Source organism: Heliconius melpomene, chromosome 8 (genome assembly GCF_056956725.1).
Source record: "Heliconius melpomene rosina isolate 202511_hmr_F chromosome 8, ASM5695672v1, whole genome shotgun sequence".
Classification (NCBI taxonomy): domain Eukaryota; kingdom Metazoa; phylum Arthropoda; class Insecta; order Lepidoptera; family Nymphalidae; genus Heliconius; species Heliconius melpomene.
Genome location: NC_140396.1, coordinates 8343565 through 8368653, shown reverse-complemented (window position 1 = coordinate 8368653; position 25089 = coordinate 8343565). Strand labels below are relative to the sequence as shown.

The window sequence follows — 25089 nt, the reverse complement described above, 5'->3', positions numbered from 1 at the left end:
CTTTTTATTAAAATTCCAACAACTTTGGAAATTCAAATACCAATTTAGCCAATGATTTTACATTCAAAACAAACCATCTATAAACACAAATACCATATATAACTTTAATAAACACAATTGTTCACTATCCCCCTATAAATGGCAACTATCCCTAGTATATGTAAATAATCCGGATAACCATCAAGAATTCTAATAGCATCTTAACTCTGTAGACACGTACGGATTCCTTGTAAATTGGCGTCGTTAGGTATCTTAATTAAGTCCCCCAGTTCAGTTCAGTTTTTAGTCGTGGCCCGCGAATAGTCGTGAGGTCTTTACGTCTCAAATTGATATATTTATTGTAATGTTTCTTTTTAATTGTATATTTGTATATAAATTGATTAGTTTGTTATTTTCTAGGAATAGGGCAAGTTTGTAGTAATATTTACTTATGGACGTTATTATCTTATTTACAATTAGGAAATTGGTACGGAACCTTGGTAGAGCAATAATTTTGTATTAAAAGGTTTGTCTGTTTATCTGTGTGTTTATACATGCTAATCTCAGAAATGGCTTAACCGATTTAAATGTTGTTTTCACAATTGTATTTTGACAAACTAATTAATAAAAAAAATATATCAATTTAAAAAGTTTTGCTTCCTTTATTTCCAATAAATATTATTTTAAAAAAGATAATAGATAAAAAAGATAAGATAATTGTCTTTAGAATATGATAGTAATTCAGATTAATAAATAAATAATTGCGTAGTACAAGCTGGTGAAGCGCGCGCGAGCGGGTCGCTAGATTTATACTAAACTAAATTTTACTTGAAGATTCGCCCACGTGAACAAATGGAAATAGCTGACAGCCTAACTTCATCGATAAATGGACTATATAATTTTTTCCCAATTTCAATAATCAGTAGTTCTTAAGATTACGGCATTCAACCAAACAAACTCACTCTTCAGCTTTATAATATTAGTATCGATCATCTACTTAAATTTATTTATAGCTAGTAAAATGTCCTAAAATACTCTAGTCAGAGGTAATATCAATAAAGTTGCCTAAAAAATTGTTGAAATGTTTATTTAACGGTTCGGATTAACTCCGCTGAAGCTTTCACAAATTCCACGCCGGATTTGTATTGAGGGCAATCATTTATTAAACAATTTTACTTTAAAATAGAAAAAACTATTGCTTATCTATGGAAGTAAGTTTAAAAAATTTAAAAAAATAATACCAAATAACAGAGTAGCCTAACTACATTATCTCTAGGACCTAGTGTTAAGACCCAAGAGACGTTCTTATTTGCCGACGTCCAAAATCGAGATATTACATGGCGGAACACAACGCCGCACTTATCAAAACATAACAATTAAAGGAGTGATTTAAATTTATCTTATTATGTTTCATATTTTAAGAAAAATAAGTAAAAAAATTTTACATAAAGTAAATAAAGTAAACAAATAAAAATATATTTTGAAACATTCTTTATTACATTAATGATTTGAATACATAACTAACGATTGTTTAAGGCATTTACAGATGAAATTCACAGCGTAGAATTCGAACTGTTTACTCAAATATTTGTATTTTATACAGCCCAGTGAAATATTTCGATTTTAAATATCCATTAATATTATCAATATCAAAAATTTACATACTTTATTTACAATTTTCACTTGGCGACAGTCAAAACATAAATCAAATTGGAATCCATCGATAGTTTAAACGAAATTTTAGTAAGAACTGTTGAGAGATAGCCTCTCGAGCAAACTCAATATGCTTCCGGCAGTAGGTTGTAGTTGCCAAGTTCTAACATCCTCCCTAAGTCCTATTGCCACCCCTCTATCTGATATACTACGGTTATTTTACTTTACTAAGGGCAGTAACGTTTTAACTATATTGTTATTTATTCTTTAGTGTAGTTAATGTAATACATAACTCCGAATTTCTTTTGTATAATTCGTGATATATTGGATTGGTGATATATAATAAGTTAATTAAAAGATGATTAAGATTAAATGTCTATATAAAAAAATATTAAAAATATGTTATATGCACAACGGCATTGAATTTCTCCTCTTTATCAGGCCAATTTCCGAATTCGGGAGAAATTCGATCCAGATAAGCAGAGACCCATCTTGCTATAAAGAACTAGATGTGAAACTAAGAAACAAAATATAATTTAAAGTATAATTCTAAAACAATACAGACAGTAAATATTTTTCGAAATAGTGACACGTAAACGGACTGTAAACGCAAAGGTACGAATCTATAGATTCGATTCCCACTTGAAGAAATGGTTTATTTTCATTACCTTACTTTGTTAACCAGACAAAACGCAGCGTTAAGGTCAGCCATTCAATATGAAATATCCCAAGGATTAGACGGGAAGAGAGTTTCAATACTCCCTTCGCCTACCTGCTATACAGCGTGAATTAAAACAAATATATATTTTGACATTACCATAGTAGTCGCCCTGTAGACATGTTAGTGATACTTGGCTGTCTTTTCACTTGGCACGCATGTACATCAGCCTGTATAACCCAGATTTGTATCTAGATTTTCTACTTTGTTGCAAAAAAAATTGGGTTACGTTCTTGTTTTTCCAAAAGTCGTGAAAATTGGTGACATTATTACTTTTTATAGTTCACATTATTTCGTTATTCATATGTGGTGTATAGTTTTACGCCAACAGTGTGTAAAATATTTTTGTTGTTTCCATATTTTGAATGTGGAATTCAGTTTTTAAATTGTATATGAAACCGGTCACCGGTTCAATTCCGGTTGAGGCACAAATCTGAATGATAGTTTATGAAAGAGTAGCTTCACGTTTTTGCCGCTGAGTAGATAGCTCTGAGATATTTCCCTATTATTCGCCCTATTTTATGAGATATTAAAATAATTCGCTCCCCTTAATTAGTATTGAACTCACAATCATGTAGTCAGGTGTTGTTTCACTACGCCGTGATGGCTTAAAATTCTAAATTTAGCTTGGATTTAGCAAGATGTTTAGTGCTAAGCGAAGAATGTAAAATAACAATAAATAATAATGAATTTCCTCGAGTGGGGATCGATCTCACAACCGTCGCGTAACGAAAAACCGTTCAAATATTAATACATTTTCTTAATATTCTCTAGTTTCTATCCTTAATTTCGAGAAACACTTAAAAAATATAAAAAAAATACTATTTTTTATTAAAAAAACATGAAAGAGGTACTCATTAAAAATAACGTAAATAGTATGGTTTCAAACAACTTTCTAAGAAGCTTTTATCATTAGTGCATCTAACATCTTTTATATACATTTTATGGTTTTATTATGGACTTAGGTAATATAAAGTTAATTTAATATAAAGATCTCAGTTTTATAAAAATGAACTAGTGAAAAACTAAAGAAATATTTGATTAAATAGAAGTAATAGATTATTTTTTAGCTTCTCGCTGTATCCCGTACATAGCTGCGTAGGCAGAGGGAACCTGGGAACCTAGTGATAATATACTCTGTTCCCATTTCCGTTCCCTAGTTTCTGATGCATTCAGTTAACCAGATAACGTGCCTCTGGAATATCCTTTAAAATTGATACAGTCATTATATTTTAGTAGTTTAGTTTCATAGTTAATTGTTACAAAATTTGATGGATCGACAGACATAAGTTTAGAAAGACTACGACGGTACTATATCTTTTTCTACCTTATCAGTCTGTAATTGTCGTAGTATTCGTAATATTCCCTAGAAATTGAACCGGTAACACTAGGTTCCCTCTGCCTACCCTGCTGTGTGCGGGATAAAGCGTGAAGCTGATTTATTTATTTAAAAGTGAAGCGAACCTTCAACGTGGCGCCTATGTTCTCACAGCCGATATTTTTTTTAAAAAACTTAAAATTAATAGAAAACGATATTTTCAGTAATAACTACGGAACACATTTCATATGAAAACAAAGTTTTCGAAGGTTAAAATAAAAACAAATCTTTCGGCGTAACCCGCTCGAGTGTTATTGCATTTAGTACAAACCAATAAACCTGGGCATTGGGCAAGGTGAGCGCTCACTACTGGTATTATAAATATTATTTTTCTCTCTCTTTGTGTTAGCTTAAAAGTAACTAATAGCAAAAGTTTAAATTTTCCTAGAAACAAAATTTGGAAATACGTACAAAAAATTTCATTCAAATCGGTCCAGTCGTTTAAGATTGGGATGACAAATATATAGAAGAATTATTAAATTCTAAAAATGTATAATAAATAATTGTGATAGTCAATAGAAAAAATATTAACAATAATTGAATAAAAATTGATAAAATTTTAAAAACAATTTCGTATTTGATTAGTTACTTGTTTGTGACGTCATAATTTTAAATATATTATTAAATTTTACCAAAATGGAAAATAACTAAGTATATGACACACTATAGTTACATCAAACAGCTGTTTAGAGCCTGAAGCCTGCAGCTCCAGGTTATCATAACCGCAGGTATAGTGGTTAACGTCGTCGTACCAATTAACGTTATACGAGTACAATTTAAATTAAATTAAATTAAATGGACAATACAAAAGTCCAGTCGTGCTGTAACATAAAGTGTAGTGCAAAATCGACTGGTAGTGGGTTCGATCCCCACTCGAAGAAAGGAATTTTTTTTTTAATTTATATTTTCATTTCTTCGCTCTGGCGTCGGGGCAAAGCGCGGCGTTGTGTTCCGCCACTCAACACGCAAAGCCTTCAAAATTCGATGGAAAGTGGGGAAATATGTGCGATGATACAGCGTGAAGCTAATTTGATTTTATTTACAAAAATAACTTACCTTTAAAAAATAGTTCCTGACATTAGCATTATCATATTTAAATATAGCAATATAGATACAAATATAAAAAAGCTCAAAAACCCCCAAAACTCCCCAACCGTAGTGCGTTTACACCCCAGCTTAACTACTTTACAAGCGTGTAAAGAACAAGACGCCGGCCATTAGACGGAGGCTAACACCAGAACAAACATGGAGCATGCTCTCAGCTAAAATGTTTGACCGCTATACATCAAATGGATGGATATTATACCGACTTATACCGTTATTTCATAATTTAGGGGATTTAGGGGGAGAATTAGTTATTATTATTAAATATTTAATATTTTGTTTTTCTCGCCTTATTAAGGAGGCAAACCGCGGCGTAGAGTTCCGCTATTCGATACAGAATGCCTCGAGAATTGGGTAGAAAATGGGGATCGGAAGTGTCTTAATGGGAACAGAGTGTCTTAATATTACGTTCCTATCTGTGTATCCTGTTGCGGGATACAGCGCGCAACGAGATGAACTTGAATTATATCCCCTCTCGAGGTGATGAATTATTTTCATTTCTTCTCTTTGGTAATAAAAGAAACAAGCGGCGTTTAGTTCCGTAACTCAACAAGCAACACTATGTTCCCTTTACCTACCTCATCATATATTCGGGAAATAGGAAGAAATAATAAATAAAACGACAAGCTCAAAAAATGTCAACCTTTTTTATATTATTTTTTTAGCTTCATAAATAATATTTAATATAAAAATATACCACACCTAACAATTTCATATAAACAGAACAAATACCAAAACAAATCCCCACAAACTTATTAACTAGCGAACACGTATTAATAAGATTAGCTACGTCTAAGGAATAGTTTTAGTTGAATGTCGCTGTCGGCCGCAGAAATATATTGTTATTTACTTGCAAAGTAATATTTTTATACTTTTCTGGTATATTTACTTTATATTATATATTTGATTTTTTTTACAAGACAAAGCGCGGCGTTAAGTTCTGAAATTCTACACATAATGTCTTAAAAAATGGACGAAAAAAGTAGATGTCTCAAAAAGTGGACGAAGTCTTAACACTATGTTTCATTTAACTACAATTTGAAAGTAAAAAATCTGCGTTCTCCAAAACTCTCCAGAGCCCTTTGTCAGCCAGGACAGGGAAATAAAAATATTTTTTAAATAATGATATTCCCGAATAGGAGTTGAACCCATAATCGTAAAAGATAGACAGCCCCACTGCGCCACGACGGGTTATGAACGAGACGAATACTTTATTAAAAGAAGTAATGAGGAAAGGTGGAAATCTACAAGATTTTTGCCTTGCACTTTCTTAATTAGAGTGTTTACTTGGTTTTATACTTGTAATTTACTTTCTTTCATCGTTTGACTTTAGTTAACTTTGAAATATAAACAATTTTCATAGCAAACTAGCTATCACCAGGCCAGCTATCTTTTGAAGAAGCAGCTGTTAATTTAGCATCATATTTTTCAGTGAAAAAGAAAATATTTTTCATTATAAATATCTTTTGACGTCATTTTGGCAAAGTAAAAATGTCTCAGTTTTAATACGGTGTTTGGGGATTCAAATTCTATTCGGATTTATAATTATATTACCACACCGAGATAGTATGTAAGATCTAAGATCTCTTTCATATTTAAGTTATTAAAGATTTATTTTTAACTTTAGGAAACTTTTTTAATATCCCACAGAATAGCAGGAAAGGCAAAGAGAACACTCCCTATCCCTACTTTCCGCCGAATTCATAAAATACAATATCATTAAATATCAAAATTAAAATCTATTGTAATTTAGTAATAAGGAACCATAGAGACAGAGAAAGAGTTTCTTATTTAGATAACAGATTTGGATTTGAACCTTTCCTGTTATTTTTAGGTTATAGCTTCACGATATAAAGAGGGAAAGCAGAGGGAATCGTGTCACGACACTCTATACCCAGTGATAGAAGAATAATGAATACAGCTCTTTGTGTTCTTATAAAAGCAAGAAAATTAAAATATTTAATTGCTTTGAATAAGAATAGAGCCCACAATTGTCAAGTTTCCCAGTCATACGCTATCCCGCTGAACTACGATGGTCTCTTATTTACTAATATATATAACAATATTATAGAAAAGACATAACTAGCGTCCTCAAATATACATAACAAAATCATAGTTATCAAAATAATCAAAGAAAATATTTTCATAATAAATCTTTGTAACAACAAAAATATACAAGTTACGAATACTAGCTAATGAAATACAACAAAAAAGGGGCTACCTGGTCACAGCCAATCATAGTTGAGCTCTACTGTCGAAAACCGAGGATTTATAAGGGGGTGCCTGTGAAAAATATCATTTAGTTCCGAACTCTGGTCGTGAACGGACGTGAACGGACGTGTTTGTAATGTGCGTGAAAGTGCTGTGTTATTTAAAAGTTTAGTGCCAATATGTGGATTTGGATTGCGTTTTCTAAAGGTTTGTTTTCTATTTGGAAATAATATTTAGGTTCATATTTAATTATGTGTAGTTTTAGTTATTTTTATAAAGTTATTTTTGATGTAGAGTTTCGTGAAATAAAAGTTTTTAGCTTAGCTTTTTCAAAGTTTTAAAAGGTTATCGTTATGTTTTCTTTATATTTACGTTATTATAAAATTATTATTTGTTTAAATAATAGTATAAAATCTATATTTTAAATCTTATAAAAGAAGTTTCGTATTTTTGATAAAAACAAATGTTCAAACGTAAAAATCTTTTTAATACATTAATAAAATCCAGCACTATTATTTGCGTAAAAATATATTTATTATTATCGAAAAAATATAAAACTACGAGTAACATAATTTAACTTTGTAAGTTATAGATTTTACTTAAAATATATAATTTAATTATGATGATATTTAGTTAAAATAAAAAGATGGAAGTTTTTTATCGGGATATTTCATTGTTTTTGATATTTAATAACGAAAAGTATTATTGAGGTCGTCATCGAATGAAAAATCGGTATCAGTGTCCCAACACTCTCAGTTTAGAAAAAAGTTTTATAGTAAATTTTAACAAGAAAGATTATACAATACCAATATGAAAAGTAAACATATATTCTACCTAATATTAGTTTCGTAATACGTCTGTCCGTCTCGAATCAAATAAACTAAAGCTAATTATAAAAATAACCTCCTTTCCAAACATAAATTACACCACAAAAGAGAACGAAATCAAATATGTCAGTGGGTGATAAAAATGAAGTTCATAAATTTTAAACCCGTTTTGTTTAGAGCCCGTCAGGACGCGGGATGGATTGTAAACCATGGCAGGTTCGATTTCCACTTGAGGGAATGATTATATTTAAATTATTTTTATTTATCTGCTCTGTTAGATAAAGCACGGCGTTGTTCTCCGCAAATCGATATGTAAGATCTTATTTTTTTTTTTTTAATTTAGTTAAACGGAAAGTAAGGATTGTTTTAACATTTAGTTTCCTTTGCCTAGCACTGTATACGAAAATCTTTTAACTGTAAAAGAAATAATTGAACCCAATAAGAATAGTTACCCATATACCTAATTCAATACACGAACTAAATAAACTTGGCAATGTTAGGCAATATTTAATATATCGCGTTATAACATTATTGCTGTACAGGTCCGACTGTTTCCCAACAAGTTATTCTTTTCACATGTTTTGTAGTTTTACAAACGAAATTATTAAGTTCTTACTTTTGATTAGTTTTAACGTAGTTATTTATTTTGTTTTTATTGATTTATATACGTGCAAAGTAAGTTCTATATGAATTCGAATATATAAAACTGTAATTGCCATTAATTTCGTCGTAGTGTAGTAGCGCATTCAAATACTGTAAAACTCGGACTAATGAATTATTAAAATAAAAGTGGGAAACTGTGTTTTAACACTGGGTTTCCTCTGCCTGCCCTGCTATATGCGGGATACAGCGTGAAGCTGATTCATTTAATGTGAGCTGCTCGGCGTAACCCAACGCCACTTTCCGCCTGAATTCGAGATATTGCGTGAATGGCAGGGTTCAGCGCCGCGTTTTATCGTGCCGTGACCGTAATTTTAGCAAAACAGCATCTCACTGAGCCACGATAGCCTACAATTACATAAATTAGTCTGTCCCCAAATTCGCCATATCGGTATCAATCAATCAATTAATAGCTTGCAGGAATTGAACTAGCAATATCTTATATAATATTACTAGCGGCCCGCCCGCGGCTTCGCCTTCGTGAACTAACGTTATTACTAATTTCTGTCTCCATGAGTACCTACGTCCTATAAGTGACATCCATGCAAAATTTGAGACTTCTAGCATTTGTAGTAACGAAGTTTCATACAAACTTTCAACCCCAAAAACAACCCCTTAGAAGTCGAATATTGCAAATTCCCGTCTTAGCGAGCACCTACGTCCTATAAGTAACTCCTATGTAAAATTTGAGATTCCTAGCACATGTAGTCTCTGAGATTTCCTGATGAGTGAGTGACTTTTCGATTTTATATATATAGGATATATCAATTTTCCGCATACGTGTAATATACAGAAATCGATACATTTCAAATAAAATAGGTCACAAGTCAAGCTCTACCATACAAATTGAAAACTTTATCGTTCTTGTGTATTGTTATTTGTATAAAAAGAAATCTTTTGGGCAGCTGTCCCATAAATCTTTAGACTATATATGAGAATATTGAAATAAAGTAAAAGTAAAGATATTATATAATAATGAGTAATTAGATTTTAAATATTTTTTGTTGTTTATTTAATAAAAAAAGTTTTTTTTCGGTGCAACACACTTAACAATATAGTTTATAAACTCGGCTCATGTTTATCAGTAGCGAGTATTTCAATTGCGTTTCCACGCAATCACTCGCCTTTAGTTCAGGCGGAAAGCAGAGAACGGAATCTTTTAAAATAACGTAGGTTTCAGAATAAAGCTTGGCAAAATAAGAAATCTCAAATCTTGTTAAAATCAAACAAATCCCATTAGAATTTCTCAACAAAATCGATACCACATTAAAATTCAGAAGAGGTCTTATTAGAAACGACCATCCCTACCTCCAGCACTACGGTACCGGTAAACCTAATAATTCACACGAGAAAAATCAACAGAATAGCGTTCGTTAAGAGGCTCGATGGCCCTACAGTTTGTATTGTGCTGATGTCAGACCCTCGGAGTTCGCCAAAATGGTAATGAGACAACCCAGATTGAGTGCTGTCGATGGGATCCGTCTATAACAATTACCAATAATTAAGATGTTTCTGATTTGTACGTGGTTGATACAGATTCGAATTCTATTTGGGGTATATTTATATTTTTAATTTTTTTTTTTAATTTTGCGCAATACCTACGAATTTGTGTCGAATTTTGCAATCAGGTTCAGTCATTTCTTCGTCATTACTTCGTCAGGTTACTGAAAAAACCAAAAAAATATTTGCAGTATTTCGACATATTTAATTATATTCTTTCTATTCTTTTTCCCAATTATATCACTTTTCAGTACAAAACGGACCAAAAAAAAATAAAAAACATTAATTCCAAATAATTTATTATCAAAATAGAAAAAAAGTATCAAATACCTCATTAACCTGTACTATTTTAAAAGCTTAATTAGTAAAATTATTCGCATGTCTATAGAAGATTTCGTCTGTTCTACTCACATAGGCTTATTAATGTCAATCTATCTGACAGCGTATTAAATCTAATTAACGTGAGTCGGTACGTATTAGGGTATCGTACGTGCGTGTTCTACGCCTTTGTTGGAAGAATCTTGATCGGTAAGCCTGTTTGTTTTGGATAAAGGATTTTGGTTATTTGTAGTTTTAATAAGATTGCTTCACGCTGTATCCCGCACACAGCATTGTAGGCAGACGGAACCTAGTAACACTCCGTTCCCCAACTTCTGCCGAATTCTGGAGGCATTGAGTCTTGAGTGACAGAACTCAACGCCGCGCTTTGCTTCGACAGCAGAGCGAAGAAATGGAAATATATACGTAAATAAATATTTCACTTCCTCGAGTGGGGATCGAACCCACAACCGTCGTGTTACAGTCACACCCTTGTGCCGCTGCGCCAAGACGGCCTCAATAAGATTAAATTGGTAATTCGTAAAATATAAAATAGCTCTTTTTAATTAAGATTGTAAACTTTTAATTTATTTTTTTATCTTTGAGATAGCTGAGATTTGTATAAATAATCAAATGGGAAATCATTCTTTATAAAACGGCCACACAATAGCCCTAGTTAAGTTAGGTATAATTCAATGCAAAATTTCTTTCATTATTGTATAGATGTACTTATATAAATTTAAAAAATATTTCAAAAATATATTTTTTTTTATTTAAAATTTCCAAAATAGTAACATCTATATATTTATTACATAATCAATATTAAATTTAACAATCCTATCAAAAAATAAAACTTGCAACACTGCACACATAATTATTAAGCATTATATTCTAAACCAACTCTCAATCAATCATATCGACTTAACTACAATAAGTTATAATGTTCGCAATCGATGTATGTATGGTATGTACTTATTGACTTGTCTTGACCTCCTGAACTCGGAATCTCACGCCGGATTCACCGAACCTTTTACGCCCAACTATTATGTCTAACTACAATGTCAATGGAACATTAATATATATTCATTGGAATAATACGTTGATTAAAGTTTTTGACGTATATTAAACGTATGATTAATGGATTTTTAGATTCAAAACGATATACTTGAGTTTCTATTAAAAACAAATAATGTTTAATTTTTTGTTATTTTTATAGAAAAGTTGGACTTATGAACTTATTTATACACTATAGGTGAATATTATAAAATTATATTAACCTCGAGTTAATATAAGCACAATAATAAAGCAATGTTAGATTATCATTTAAATTACTTCAGAAATATCTGATCAATGGATGCTAGCAAACGTTTAAACAAAAAAAACTGAACTTTAATCTTCGAAAGCCTGTTCTGACATCACGATACGAAGAGTGCATAGCTAAAGAACCATCCGCTTAAATGGACATGGTAAAAAATAAATTAAAATAACCAGGCTCGATGATATCGATACTAACGCAGCCATTGTGCTTCGAGATGCGGTAGTCTCTAATTGCGGTCTCTTTGTTATACAAAATGAGGTGTTAGTTCTTCTATTAAATAATAAGTAGTTTGATCGAAGTCAGGAATTGATTCGCCCCATTTCAGTTACGAAATTGCTAGCAATGACTGACTATATAGTCATTATTTAAATTTGATTCGTTTATAAGATAAAATTGATATTTAAATGTTGTTTTTGTTACAGATAAAATAGAAGAAAACCGCGCATGGACGCAAGGTACGACGACAGTCCAACTAAGGCGTCAGTGTACGCTTTTTGGACAAAACACAATGCCTGGCGCAGAAACCTTAGTGAATATACACTGCCAAAAATAAACACTGTTCCAGAATCTGTCAATGAAAATGTTGTCCAAACTGAAAACACAGAAGATAGTGATATTACGGAATATAAAAGTGTTATAGCACTAGAGGAAGATACGATAAGTGACGAAAGTGACTCTGATTATAATGATAGGAAAAATGTGTGGAGTGATGTCGATGATGAACTGTACATAGCAAATTTAATCAAACTTAGGACTTCAAATGAAGTCAGCCGCGTTATACGTGATACTAGCCTTTCTAGTGTTAGTGATTTCAAGGAGGTTGTGAATAGTGTTAAGTTAGACAAGTACGAGATGTGGGAGTTGGAGCCCACGGATCTAACAGATTGTGACTGTCTCGGACCACCGCCTGAGTTCCTTTTGCCACCACCACCACGACCACCGTTTCTCCAAGCGGAGTATTACTGTGCTGACGATCCTATACCAGATTTGGAAACTTGCAATACGGAACCAGTGAGTATTTTATATTTATTTCTTTAAAATAATTGACATTATGGCTATGAACACTACGTTAGGCCCCAATATATCAATTTTAAGAATAATAAAATTGATAAAGTGTTGGCATTCTTTATAGAATCTATTGTAGAAGTTATAGCTTATTTTAAATATTACTCTTAATTGATGTAGGTCATTATAATTCCATATTGTGAAATACTTAAAAGAAACAACTCAAAGAAAGAATTCGAGAATATGAAGTTATTAGTATTAATATACTGAACTGAGGGAAAATAACAAAAATAATAACGAATGCATGTATGGTGAAAGAAAAATAAAATGTGGTTCGCTCGTAAAGTTGGAATAACTTAAATATGTAGGAAAATTTAATGCAAATTCTAATTAGAATGCCACTTCTGCAACATTTCTGCAACAGTCCACTTGGAAAAGCTTACTTAATCTAAAACAAAGTGTTTTAGTATTCACATAGTCAAATTTAGTCAGGCTTAAAATTATTTTAAGCTTTAGTAGAGAAAATTTGATATATTTTACTAAAGAATGCAATAAAAATAAGTAATTTAATTTAGTAGTGACTTAAATATTTGTAATGTAGTTGAAGGTTCGAACAGAGCTTTTACTTTTATAATTTGATCTTTTTTCTTATTTTCGTTTTTAATACCATAAACATAAAAAGCTTAAGCTTAGATAAAAAAATATGTTTTAAATATATTATTTATAGTACATGGCTAGGTGCCAGTTAGTCCAACCTAATAAATATAAAACCACCACCGTACATTTTTTTCTGCTCTAATTCAAACCGAACGTAATTCGTGTCGATGATCTTATTGAATGGAGAAGGAAATGTACTGATCTTAAGATTTAAATTTAATTTTCTTGAATTGAAATATATGGTTGTAGCTAGTCTTGGCGCTGGTAAAGTGTGACTTAACGCGATAGGTGTGGGTTCGATTCCCTTACGAGAAAATTAAATATTTTATAATATTTCTACATTCGTGTTAAGGTAAATCGTGGTGCTGAGTTCCACCACACAGATTAAGAGCTATGGAAAAAAATTAAATATTATTCTTATGTTTTTTTTACATTTTCGTTTGTCAACACTGTGACTATAAGTTTAATTTCCACTTATAATAAGAAACTATTAGCCCCTACAATTTAATAACCATTTATAGTGGAAAAGTCTAAAATGAAATTCTAAATAACTCTAGCTTTTATTTCATAATATTTTAAAGCGTTATTCATGCACAAAGGATATATTAAGCCTATTGAAAATATACATAAAAATTTCAAATGTAGCGCAATTCTAACTAAGCTTTATATTGAATAATAATTGAGGTTATAAAAATATTATTTAGGGAATAATAACACACTACAGGTAGTGGGTTCGATTCCCACTTGAACCTGGAAATGAAAATATGAAATATCTATTTAATATTTTCATTTCCTCGCTCGAGTAACACAACGTTCAGTTCTTCCACTCAACATGTAATGCCTGCATTAGGTAACGGAAATGGTAACGGAGTGACTCAAAACTAAAATATTCCCGCGAAATACAGCGTGAAGTTAAAAAAATATATAATTTTGTATAAAAGCATTTATAAAAAAAATATTTTCAACAGATTAGTAGTACCATGAAGAAAATAGTAACTTAACCTTATAAAAATTTCACTAGAAAATAGGCACAAGCAGTTTCGTTATAAAAAATTGCAATTTGATAACAAAGAAAAGGGTCATTTGTTCATATCCTGCCATACCCAAAAATTTAGTACACATTTTCTATGAATCACTCGAGCTTTTAAAAGTTCAAATAAAAGCTTAAAATATTAGAACACCTATGAACGTGAGATAACCGATTTCTGTTATCTAAAAGGCTAATGACTAACTCTCTTATCAGTACTGTAAATATTTGACATATGCTGACTTTTAATGACAATGCCTTTTATCTCTACATCTTATCTGTACTAAGGCAAGTCGATAGTCGCTAGCGAGAAGAATTGTGATATTGTTCGAGACTTTAAAATAATACTGTCAAACGTATGGTATTCGTGGTTCTATTAATTTAATGTAGTTTTTAGGCATTACTTAAGAAATACATTTTCTCTATTTATATTAACTACTAGCGGCCCGCTCGCGGTTTCACCCGCGTGAACTATGTTATTATTAATTTCTGTCTCCATGACTACGTCCTAGTGACGTCTATGCAAAATTTGAGACTCCTAGCATTTGTAGTAACGAAGTTTCATACAAACTTTCGACCCCAAAAACAACCCTTTAGAAGTCGAATATTGCAAATTATCGTCTTAGCGAGCACCTACGTCCTATAAATAACTCCTATGCAAAATTTGAGATTCCTAGCACATGTAGTTTCTGAGATTTCGTGATGAGTGAGTGACCTTTCGATTTTATATATATAGATAGATAACTGTGCAAATTTCGTAATCCTTCAACTGCACAGTTTAAATAATATATTAAAGGTACCGTACTTTTTCTATAATACTTAAGACGTGTTTAATATTTTAATTAAAGCATACCCATTAAAAAAATACTGAATAATGATAAAGAATAATAATATACGAATCAAAACAAACTTTTAGACAAAACGTAAGCCACTCAAGTAATCTACAACTGCCATAGTAAGTTAAACGTTACCAGCGATACATTTTACACTCAAACTGTTGATTACTTTTCTACTTTACTGTTAGAAACTGACTAACGGTTTATTGCCTGGATTTCGTAAACACTCGTAATGCTAACATTGATACTTGCTTTCTATTTGCTTCCCTCATTTCTTCATTATTACTAAAGAATTTTCAAGTTGTTTTTTCTTCGTATTGTTTATTCTATTGTTTAGTATAATATAGATACGTGTAATATTATTCTTAGTTGCACGCTATATCCCGCACTTTGCAGGGTAGGCAGAGGAAACCTGGAGACAAATTAAGACACTTCGTTTCCATTAAGGCATTTTCTTTCCACACTTTCCGCCGAATTCTGGAGGCATTGCGTGTTGAGTGGTGGAACTTAACGCCGAGCGATGCCACGTACTAGTATGTTTAATAAACAATTTCACGGTGTTGGGTTCCGCCATTCAACTTGTCATCTCAAGACTTGGATTCCGGCGGAATCCGTGCTGTCTCCTGTACATATGTGATAAAGCTTGAAAGTATAAAAATATATAACTTGGTTTAAACGGATTAGAACGTAAATGATAGAGTGTTTGAAAACACTTTAGATAGTGTCATAGAGTGGAGTGACCATAAAGTTATAATTAGGTTATCTCAGCTATCACTACGAAGTACAAATATTGTTTAGATATGAACGTCAAATATTATGAAATACATAGATAGTACTTTTAAAACCATCGTAGAGCAGGGACATAAGCGCCCGACTATAAACGCGGGTTCGATTCCCATTGGGGAAAAAATATTTAATATTTTCGTTTATATTGAAAGATTCCCTGAATATTACCTACATTTTTCATATATCTTCCTTGTACTTCCAGCTATTATTTATAGTTTTATTCTATGTAAAATAATTCCAAAATTAGAGATCTTTCTAACTAAAAGATTTACTACAATTAAAAAACGTTTTATAAGTACATTATAAAATATTTAGGTGTGGAGTAAATCGACCAATTAAAGTATCCAAATCCTATGTTTTCCATTAAAACTGAGATATCGGTGTAATCTGTTCTGTAAATGAAGTGTGTAACGAATCACTAATTTTTAACGCGTTTTTATATCATTTTTATAACCCGCGTAAAATTCCATAGCATTTTCATATCACATTCTCTTTTGATTAAGACATCAAGGCGGCACTTTGAGAGGCCGATAAAGTTTTAGTAGGTAAATGCGCGGTAGGTAGCGATACTAGGTTCCTCCTCCTTACTTCACTCTCCATATCATAAATTCAGAGGTAATTCTAGCGCAGTGGCACATCGACTAATTATAAACGCGATAGTTGTAGATTCGATTAATACTCGAGGAAATTAATTATATTCATTTCAGTAAAAAAAGTCTATTATTTATTAAATTAAAAGTTAAATGAGAAATTGTCTTTATTTTATGATTATTTCTTTTATTGCTATCTATCTTTCTTTTCTATTATTTTTATATTTTGAAAATGTCGTTTTTCTATTAAAAAATATTATTTCAAAGCCCATTATCTAATTAAACAAAAATAAAGAACGTTTAAATTACGACCATTACTAATGCAAATTTCAAAACAAAAGACAACATTAATCCATTACTCACACAACAACCATTTTTCACTAAACCCATTACACCACGGAGGTCTTCATTAAAAAATATATCATATATAAGTATTTTAACAAGATCTAACCGACAGAACATCTTCTTTTATATAGACGTTTGCGATTTCAACGCCAACTGTGCTAACATGTTAGCTTGAGTCATAGTAAGCGGAATTACGAGGTGGTCTCTATCGGGACAGAAATTTTGTAGACATTGTAGACAAGAAGCAATAAATTTTTATATAATTAAGTTGTTTTATAATTTTTTTTATGTTATTCCCACACTTAAAGTGTTTAAATTCATTTTTTAATTCTTTTTCATTTTGTTTTTAGCTTTGTGAATCAGACATTGGTTTTTCCTATTGAATATAAAGATAGGTAGTAAAGTAAGGTAAGACAAATCACGGAGATAGGTTCCGCCTCTTGTTTTTTAATTGATTGAAAGGAGTATATTTTGTGGGGTAGTGTATTAACACTAGGTTCCCTCTGCTTATCCTGCTGAGTGCAGGATACAGCGGTCTCTGAAAACTTCTTTAGCCTCGTCCACTGTCATCAACCTCTTCATACATGCCCTCCGGGGGTTCCTCATGCGTTATACGTGACCTTCCTCCACTATCTTTGATATTGTGTTTTCGAAGGTCAACTGAGATCCCAAACTACAATACCGCTTACTTTTTCAATAAAAATAAACAATCTTACAATATTTTAAAGAATTGTTAAAAAAAATATTATAATGATACTGAAATTCCATATTAAAATCTGCTTCGTTTTAATTTAGTATTGAATTCCAATAACTTTAGTAAGTTGTCATTTTTTAATGCATGTTTTTACGCTTCTGTCGTCGGGTGTCATTCTTTTATGAATCATCCAGTGACCCTGTCTTTAGTTAATATATAATAGAGGAGTTATTAAAAGTCAAGTTAAAAGGCATAATATAGATAAATAAGTATATGAAACTTATCTTATTAAATAATTTAAAATTTTCATTTTCTGGCCCGCTCGCAATGCCTCCAGAATTCAACAGAAACTGGTGGAAGTATCTTAATAGGAACGGAGTGTCCTAACACTAGGTCCCAAGTTCCCTCTACTTACCCTGCTGTGTGTGGGCTACAGCGTGAATAAAAAAAAAATTTATAAGTGCAGTTTAAATAACGATACTTATTAAACCATGTTCTCAGTATCTTTAGCCATTTTCCTTAACTTTTATAATAATAAAGGACACTTTACGACTTATAGCTGTAATAAAAGTGCTAAAATGGTGGCTACAATTTTAAAACTATATTTTATGAGTTAATATTAATTTTTAAATATTTCTAAAATGAAAATATAAAGTAGTGACTCAGTATATACAGACTGTAATACAGGTCTACATCAACTTGCAATGCCTCGAAAATTAGTTAGAAAGTGGGAAATAAAGTTACTTAACAGTAGGTTCCCTCTGCCTACCTTGCTATAAGCGGGACTAATTAAAAAGAACATATTTAATAGTGACTCAGTGTATATTTTACACTAACTTATTACTTATATTACTAACTAACTTATCTATACTAATATAATAAAGCGGAAGAGTTTGTTTGTTTGTTTGTTTGTTTGTTTGAACGCTAAGATCTCTGGATCTACTGGTCCGATTTTCATTGTTTTTGTTTTATATGAAAGCTGCATTCTTCAGAAGTGCTATAGGCTATATAACATTACATAACACATATATACTAATATACTAATATATTATACTTTCTAATTTGACATGCAATTTATTCTGCCATGTTAATAACAAACGTCGCGTCGCTACGCAACCGTTACCGCGGCGTTTGGATATTCATCCTTATGAAAATAAATATAATAGTCACTTTTAGTGTTTTATCTAGATTGAAATTATAGTTTACTGTATAACATTGTAATAAATAATTAAGAAGATGTCATGATTCGAAGTGACCTAGCCTTCGGGCGGCACAGTATGAGTATGACCGACGCGAAAATATTCTTATAGTTCAAGCAGGCATAGCCGCGTCCGGGTCCGCTAGTTATTTATATTACTCTAACTATACATATTTAAAAGAGAAGACTGGGGTGCAAAGTCACATTTTTTTGTCAATATTTAATTTTCTATTATATTTTTTGTTTTCTTTTTTATTTCTTTCATATACATTTAACATTAAATAATATACAAGCGAAACCCAGTATTTATATAAGTGTTATTGTAACAGTTGTGTTTATCCTTTTAACCCTATCCTAATCATTGTTTATTTTAACTATGATTGTTTGTGATGAGACTGCAAGATTTAATATGCACATAATATTAAATATCATTAAAATTATTCTCTCTTTTTTGTTTCTGACTCGTTTTTTCAAAATTATTTGAATAATTAATTTTACATATTCATGTAACGAGGCCCGCCCCCTTGTTGCTTGGATTTCTTATTTTTTTTATCTTCAAATTTATCTTTGAGAGTAGAAAGTGATAACGCATTTTTTATCTACATTGATAGTAAAGAAAAGTTAGTGACCAATCTTTCTATTTTAATTTTTATTTTTATTCAGCTACACACTATATCTAACGCATAACAAGTTAGGGAGATGGAATCTTGAAACCTATTGTTAAGTCTTTTATAAAAATATGTGTGTCTACCTGCTATTTGCGGGATACAGCGTGAAGTTAATAAAATATAACTACTTTATGTTTACGTAAATTGTTTAACGTTAGGTACAATAATATATCGATCAGGTTTAAATTTAAACTTTGTAAGTGAACTTGTTAGCCGATGTCGGAAATTGACTGTCGTGATTTTCTAATGCAGCCGTTATGTAAGTTAAAAAGTTTATAAGAACCCTATTAAAGTTGGTACAGCCGATGAATTTCATTCAATATTTTTATCTGGATCTTCGGAAATTTGAGACTTTCACCTAGGAACGTATATTATTTATATTTAAATTAAATGATTATTAATGAAAGTTAATTATATATTATTTATTAATAATTAGATTTTAATATGAAATTAAATATTAATAAGAAAATATACATTTGGATCATATTGTTTTAGATTTTTAAATGTGTATGAAGTCTCATATCTTGAATATTAACAACTAACAACTATGCCAATAAGCATATACGAGTACATATTATTAAAAAAACAGGAAAGCATTTGAAAATAAAAAAAATGAAAATCTATATATATAAAAGGACTTGTCCTCACTGACTGAGGTAAGACGCACGCACAGCCGTAACCGCTGATGGTAGAAACGTTAAATTTGAACAAAAGTTTACTTTCGTAATCTGGACATCCACTAAGAAGGGATTTTGAAAAATTTTAACCCTAAAGGGGTAAAATAGGGGTTCAAAGTTTGTATGGAAAAAAATTTAAATCCGCACTGATTTTTATAAAATTTGAAATTTAGGTTTTTAAAAGTATTTCATTGAATACGTGTTTCATGGTTTTCTAGAATTCACCCCCTAAGAGTGCAAATAAGGGGTTGAAAGTTTGTATGGGAAAATTCTTAAATCGCCACCGATTTTTATAAAATTTGATATTTAGATTCTTAAAAATATTTAATTGAACATATGTTTCATGGTTTTCTAGAATTCACCCCCTAACGGTGCAAATAAGGGGTTGAAAGTTTGTATGGAAAAATCTTCATATCGCCATCGATTTTTATAAAATTTGAAATTTAGACTCTTAAAAATATTTCATTGAATACATGTTTCATGGGTTATTAGAATTCACCCTTTAATACGCAAGCGAAGCTGCGCGCGTCCGCTAGTATAATATAAGAACAGAAAAATCACAATCTACACATTAGCTATTAAAATATTTATTGCTAACGTGTAGATTTTATTGTATCCTAAATTTTTACTAAAACATGAACTCACATCCACAAAAAATCCAGTAAATTCAAAACAATTCCACGCAAAAGACTTCCAATTAATTATACATTTTGAAATAAAAAAAAAATGTATTTCATAAAATGGCGTACCATTCAATAACGAGTCCCCACTCCACCCTTTGCTTAATTGTCTTATTTTGGAATCCTCTAAAAAATTAAGGATGGAGGGATGGTCATAATTTATAAAAAACTTCCAGTAGCAGCACCAAATTAATTAAAACCCTTCCAATTCTTTTCCTGCTTTTTAATAATTAAACGACGAGCATTGACAAATAGCTACCGTCTTCAGATCGATTGGGTGAGGGTGGCTGTGCAGCTTATATTTATAGGACAATATTTCGTTTGTGAATTTAAATTTGGTTCTATCATTTGTGCTAGCTAGCAATACTAGCTTCCCTCTATCTGCTCTGCTAAAACATTAAACTATGTTCTACTTTAATATTTCAATATTATTAATATACCAGCGGTCCCCCGCGGCTTCACTTGCGTGAATTACGTTATTATTAATTTCTGTCTCCATGAGTACCTACGTCCTATAAGTGACGTCCATGCAAAATTGAGACTCCTAGCATTTGTAGTAACGAAGTTTCATACAAACTTTCAACCCCAAAAACAACCCCTTAGAAGTTGAATATTGCAAATTCCCGTCTTAGAGAGCACCTACGTCCTATAAGTAACTCCTATGCAAAATTTCAGATTCCTAGCTCATGTAGTTTCTGAGATTTCCTGATGAGTGAGTGACCTTTCGATTTTATATATATAGATGATTAAATAATTATATGGAATTGAATATAAATAAAAAAATAGACTGTGGATATATTTCTAATTACAAAAATTATAACTTTCTGCATTTTTTATCGGTCTCCTTTACATTCACCATCAATGGTCACCCAATCCATATCATCCGGAGAATTTAGAATATTGTTCTTAAGATATATCCGTATCTTTTGTTTAGATACACGCGATATACCTTCGATAAATCGTCTTGCCCCGATGACGGATTCCTGTACAGATAGCTCGACGTTTTGACAAATCGAGGTCCCTTTTTTCAAGTTTAATTCTCTTGGGCCTGGTCTTGTCTGATATTTATCTGTTTTATGGAATATCGATACAATGACCAGCTTGGGAATGTTTTAGATAACTTATGATATATGTCATATATGTGTATGTGGTTTAGTTGAGATATTACTGGTTTTAGCTTATCTGATGATATTAGGGTTAATTTTTAAATATTAATATTGAACGGAGGCTATCGTGGCGTATGGGTCACACGAGCGGCTGTAAACGCGACGGTAGTGGATTCGATTCTCATTTAGGTGAATCAATTATTTCATATTTTCATTTCGTAGCTGGTATTGGTAACGGGTGAAACGCAGCGTTCAGTTCCGTTAGTCAACACGCAATATAAAAGGGATTTTGAACAACATTACATTTTTAATTAATTGCATTGAAAACTCGACATATCGATATGGGGTGGAATTTTTAACTAGCTTTCCTTTATCATTCTCATAAGCACACATGTACGTAAGTGTGTGTGTGTGTACATGTGTATATTATTAAACGAGTTCTAACGCGACCTCTTAACGAGTTAACGTTCTAAAGTTATTTACACAATTGATTTGGTATATTGTTTAAAATGTACTTAAGTGTCGAATGGTATAGATAGCAAATATACTTTACAACTTAGTCTTGTATAAGAATGTGACTGTAAATGACAGAGGTAACTGGTTCGATTTCTATTCGAGGAAATAAAAAAAATAATTTTAATTTCCCCGCTCTGGTACGAGGTAATGAGGCTAAGCGCGGCATTTAAAATTGAGTATGTCCAAAATTCGGCGGAAAGTGGAGAGTAGAAGTGTCCTAATAGGCATAGGCACTTATCTTAACACTATGTTCCCAGGTTCCCAGGTTTTCTGCCTTCCTTGGTATGTGCGGAAAGCAGCGTGAAGCTAAAAAAAAAACTAAGCATACATAAATTAAGAAATCTCTGTACACGATAGTTGTAGGTTCGAATATATATATTTACATAAGCAAATATACAAAGGTAAACCAAATTCTTCTCTCTACAAAACACCACCTAAAACAATAACTCCACATACCCTACTCCCCAGGCCCTAATAACGTACGAAGCAATGATATTTCATTACTCCCATACAAAATGGACAGGCAGACGCCCTAATTCGATAAAATCTATCGAATTGCCGTAGATAATATTATTTGCGCCGCACCCTAATTGCTTCGAAATGCCGAAAAACATTAGCACACCCCCCATATTCGCACATATACGTATAATAATGGAATTCGGCGTTGGAATCGGTCACTTGAAATATGACATCGTAATAAGGGCGGAAAGAGGAGAAAAGAGTCATACCACTCGGCTCTTTCTGTTTTTGCTTAATCTTTATATAATTGCCAAATTTAATTACGATACATTTAGTTAAAATAATAATAAATAAATAAGTTTAAATAATGGGTAAATAAAGTAAGGTTGGTAGGATAGTATTAATTCCGAATGACTTTGAAGAAACGAAAGAAAGAAATTTTCCCGATTTTCTTGTTATGGAAAGCTTAGAATAATATCTGCCAAAATGTCATATAAGTAAATCAAGAAACAATCAACAAAACTAAAGGTAGAACGTATTTTTTTAAATTTCCTCATTGTAAGTAATGAAATAGTCTTAAAATACTTAGAAATTGAAATAATTTATTAGTAATTCGAACAATAACTACTCACGCGTATATTTAAATAGTTTTTACGTACACCTCTATGATTAATGTGGCTTTCATTTTAAATACATAAACAATGGTCGTTTGTAAGAATTTACATTGTCCTGTGAATATGATTCACTGGGTACTAACTGGGTACTAACTAATGTCTTAGAAGCCAGACTGTCAACGCAATGGTTGTGGATTCAATCCTCACTCAGTAAATTGAAATTATTTACATTACTCCTACCTGATATACCTGAAGAATAACGGAGGAGGAAGGAAGAGAGCGAGGGGAATCAGACCACAACCGTAATGTCTAAAGTCAGATCTTATGCCTAGGCCACGACGGCCTCAACTAGAATTTAACATAGTACTGAATTCATATAAGAAATAGTGACAGATGGCTGCTATGCATACCAGCTGTGGAGTACTCTTTATATCCTATCTATATCTTTTATTATAATAATTAACAGAATATGCAATAACTGCATTTTATTATTATGAACGTCTGTAGGGTTCTTCCCTCGTAAATAAAATGTCATCCATGCATAATATAAATGGTTGTAGAGACAAATAACCACTTTCCTTTCCTTTTTGATATACTGTATTGTCTGACAACCCTTTATTTTTTTCTTTTATTATTAAAATTTGTTTCTATAATAAAGAGCTAATAAAAAAATCTTACGACAACATTTAATGAATTAAGTTATCAAAAGAAAAAAGGTTGAAACCGTCGCGTCGTGATTCAGTGGCATAGCATCTCATTATAATCGTTTTTCATAGGTTCGATTTACATCCGGGGAAGTTAATTGTTATTATTTCCTTGCACGTACGGCGTTAAGTTTCGCCAGACAACACCCAATGTCTCAAAGCAAAATGGTATGTGAAGAAAAAACCATTCATCCATTGCACATCTAACCCTAATATACATTAAATTAACAATTTATATTTAAGTCTCAAAGTTCAATATTAGAATAAATTTTCAACATCATTACTTCTGTCAATTGTGTGGAATTCCTCGCCTTTGTCAATCTAGTAGGGTAAAAAACAAAGGAATTTTTTCGACCCTTTTTTTGTTTTTTGTATGAATTCTCCAGAGGGAAAGTATTAGGTACATGGGGCCACAATGAGCTTCTTCAAAAGCGTGTTGTGAAGTTATTATAGCATCTTAAGCTTAGTATGAACTGGTATTATTTTAATATGATGGAGGATTTTATATTGTTTCAATAAATCTAGAATATCGAGAATATCGAGTGAATTATTTATATTTCTTCCTCTGGTACAAAGACATAGCCATTCACACTAGGTTCCCTCTGCCTACCCTGCTGTATGCGGGATACAGCGCGAAGCTGATTTATCTTAAACCAATACAAAATTAAAACAACCATACAAAAGTTAAACCAAAAAGAAATCAGGCTAATACAATATATCAAACAACAAACGATCTACAAACTATAGAATAACATCCATTACCAACAATTTTGGCAGAAATGAGCTATGGAAGTGGAAATTTTCAAATGGTCCAAATTTGGCTAGGATAGCAGCAGGCTCCTTCCAAGACATATTAGTAGC

At 31.5% G+C, this 25089-nt stretch overlaps 1 protein-coding gene across 2 annotated transcripts in view; it reads left to right on the top strand.

The window, feature by feature from the left end:
• The window catches only part of pxb (putative Hedgehog signaling attenuator pxb), a 72374-nt gene that overhangs the window by 26158 nt on the left and 21127 nt on the right, over positions 1-25089 (top strand). The window contains exons 1-2 of one of the 2 annotated variants that reach the window (XM_085189402.1): positions 7140-7250; positions 12089-12677. In XM_085189402.1, coding sequence (XP_085045528.1) covers positions 12111-12677 — 567 coding nt within the window. In that variant the 5' untranslated portion in view covers positions 7140-7250; positions 12089-12110. Of the gene's footprint in view, positions 1-7139; positions 7251-12088; positions 12678-25089 lie in introns of those variants that run through there. The other variant, XM_085189403.1, reaches the window with a different exon arrangement.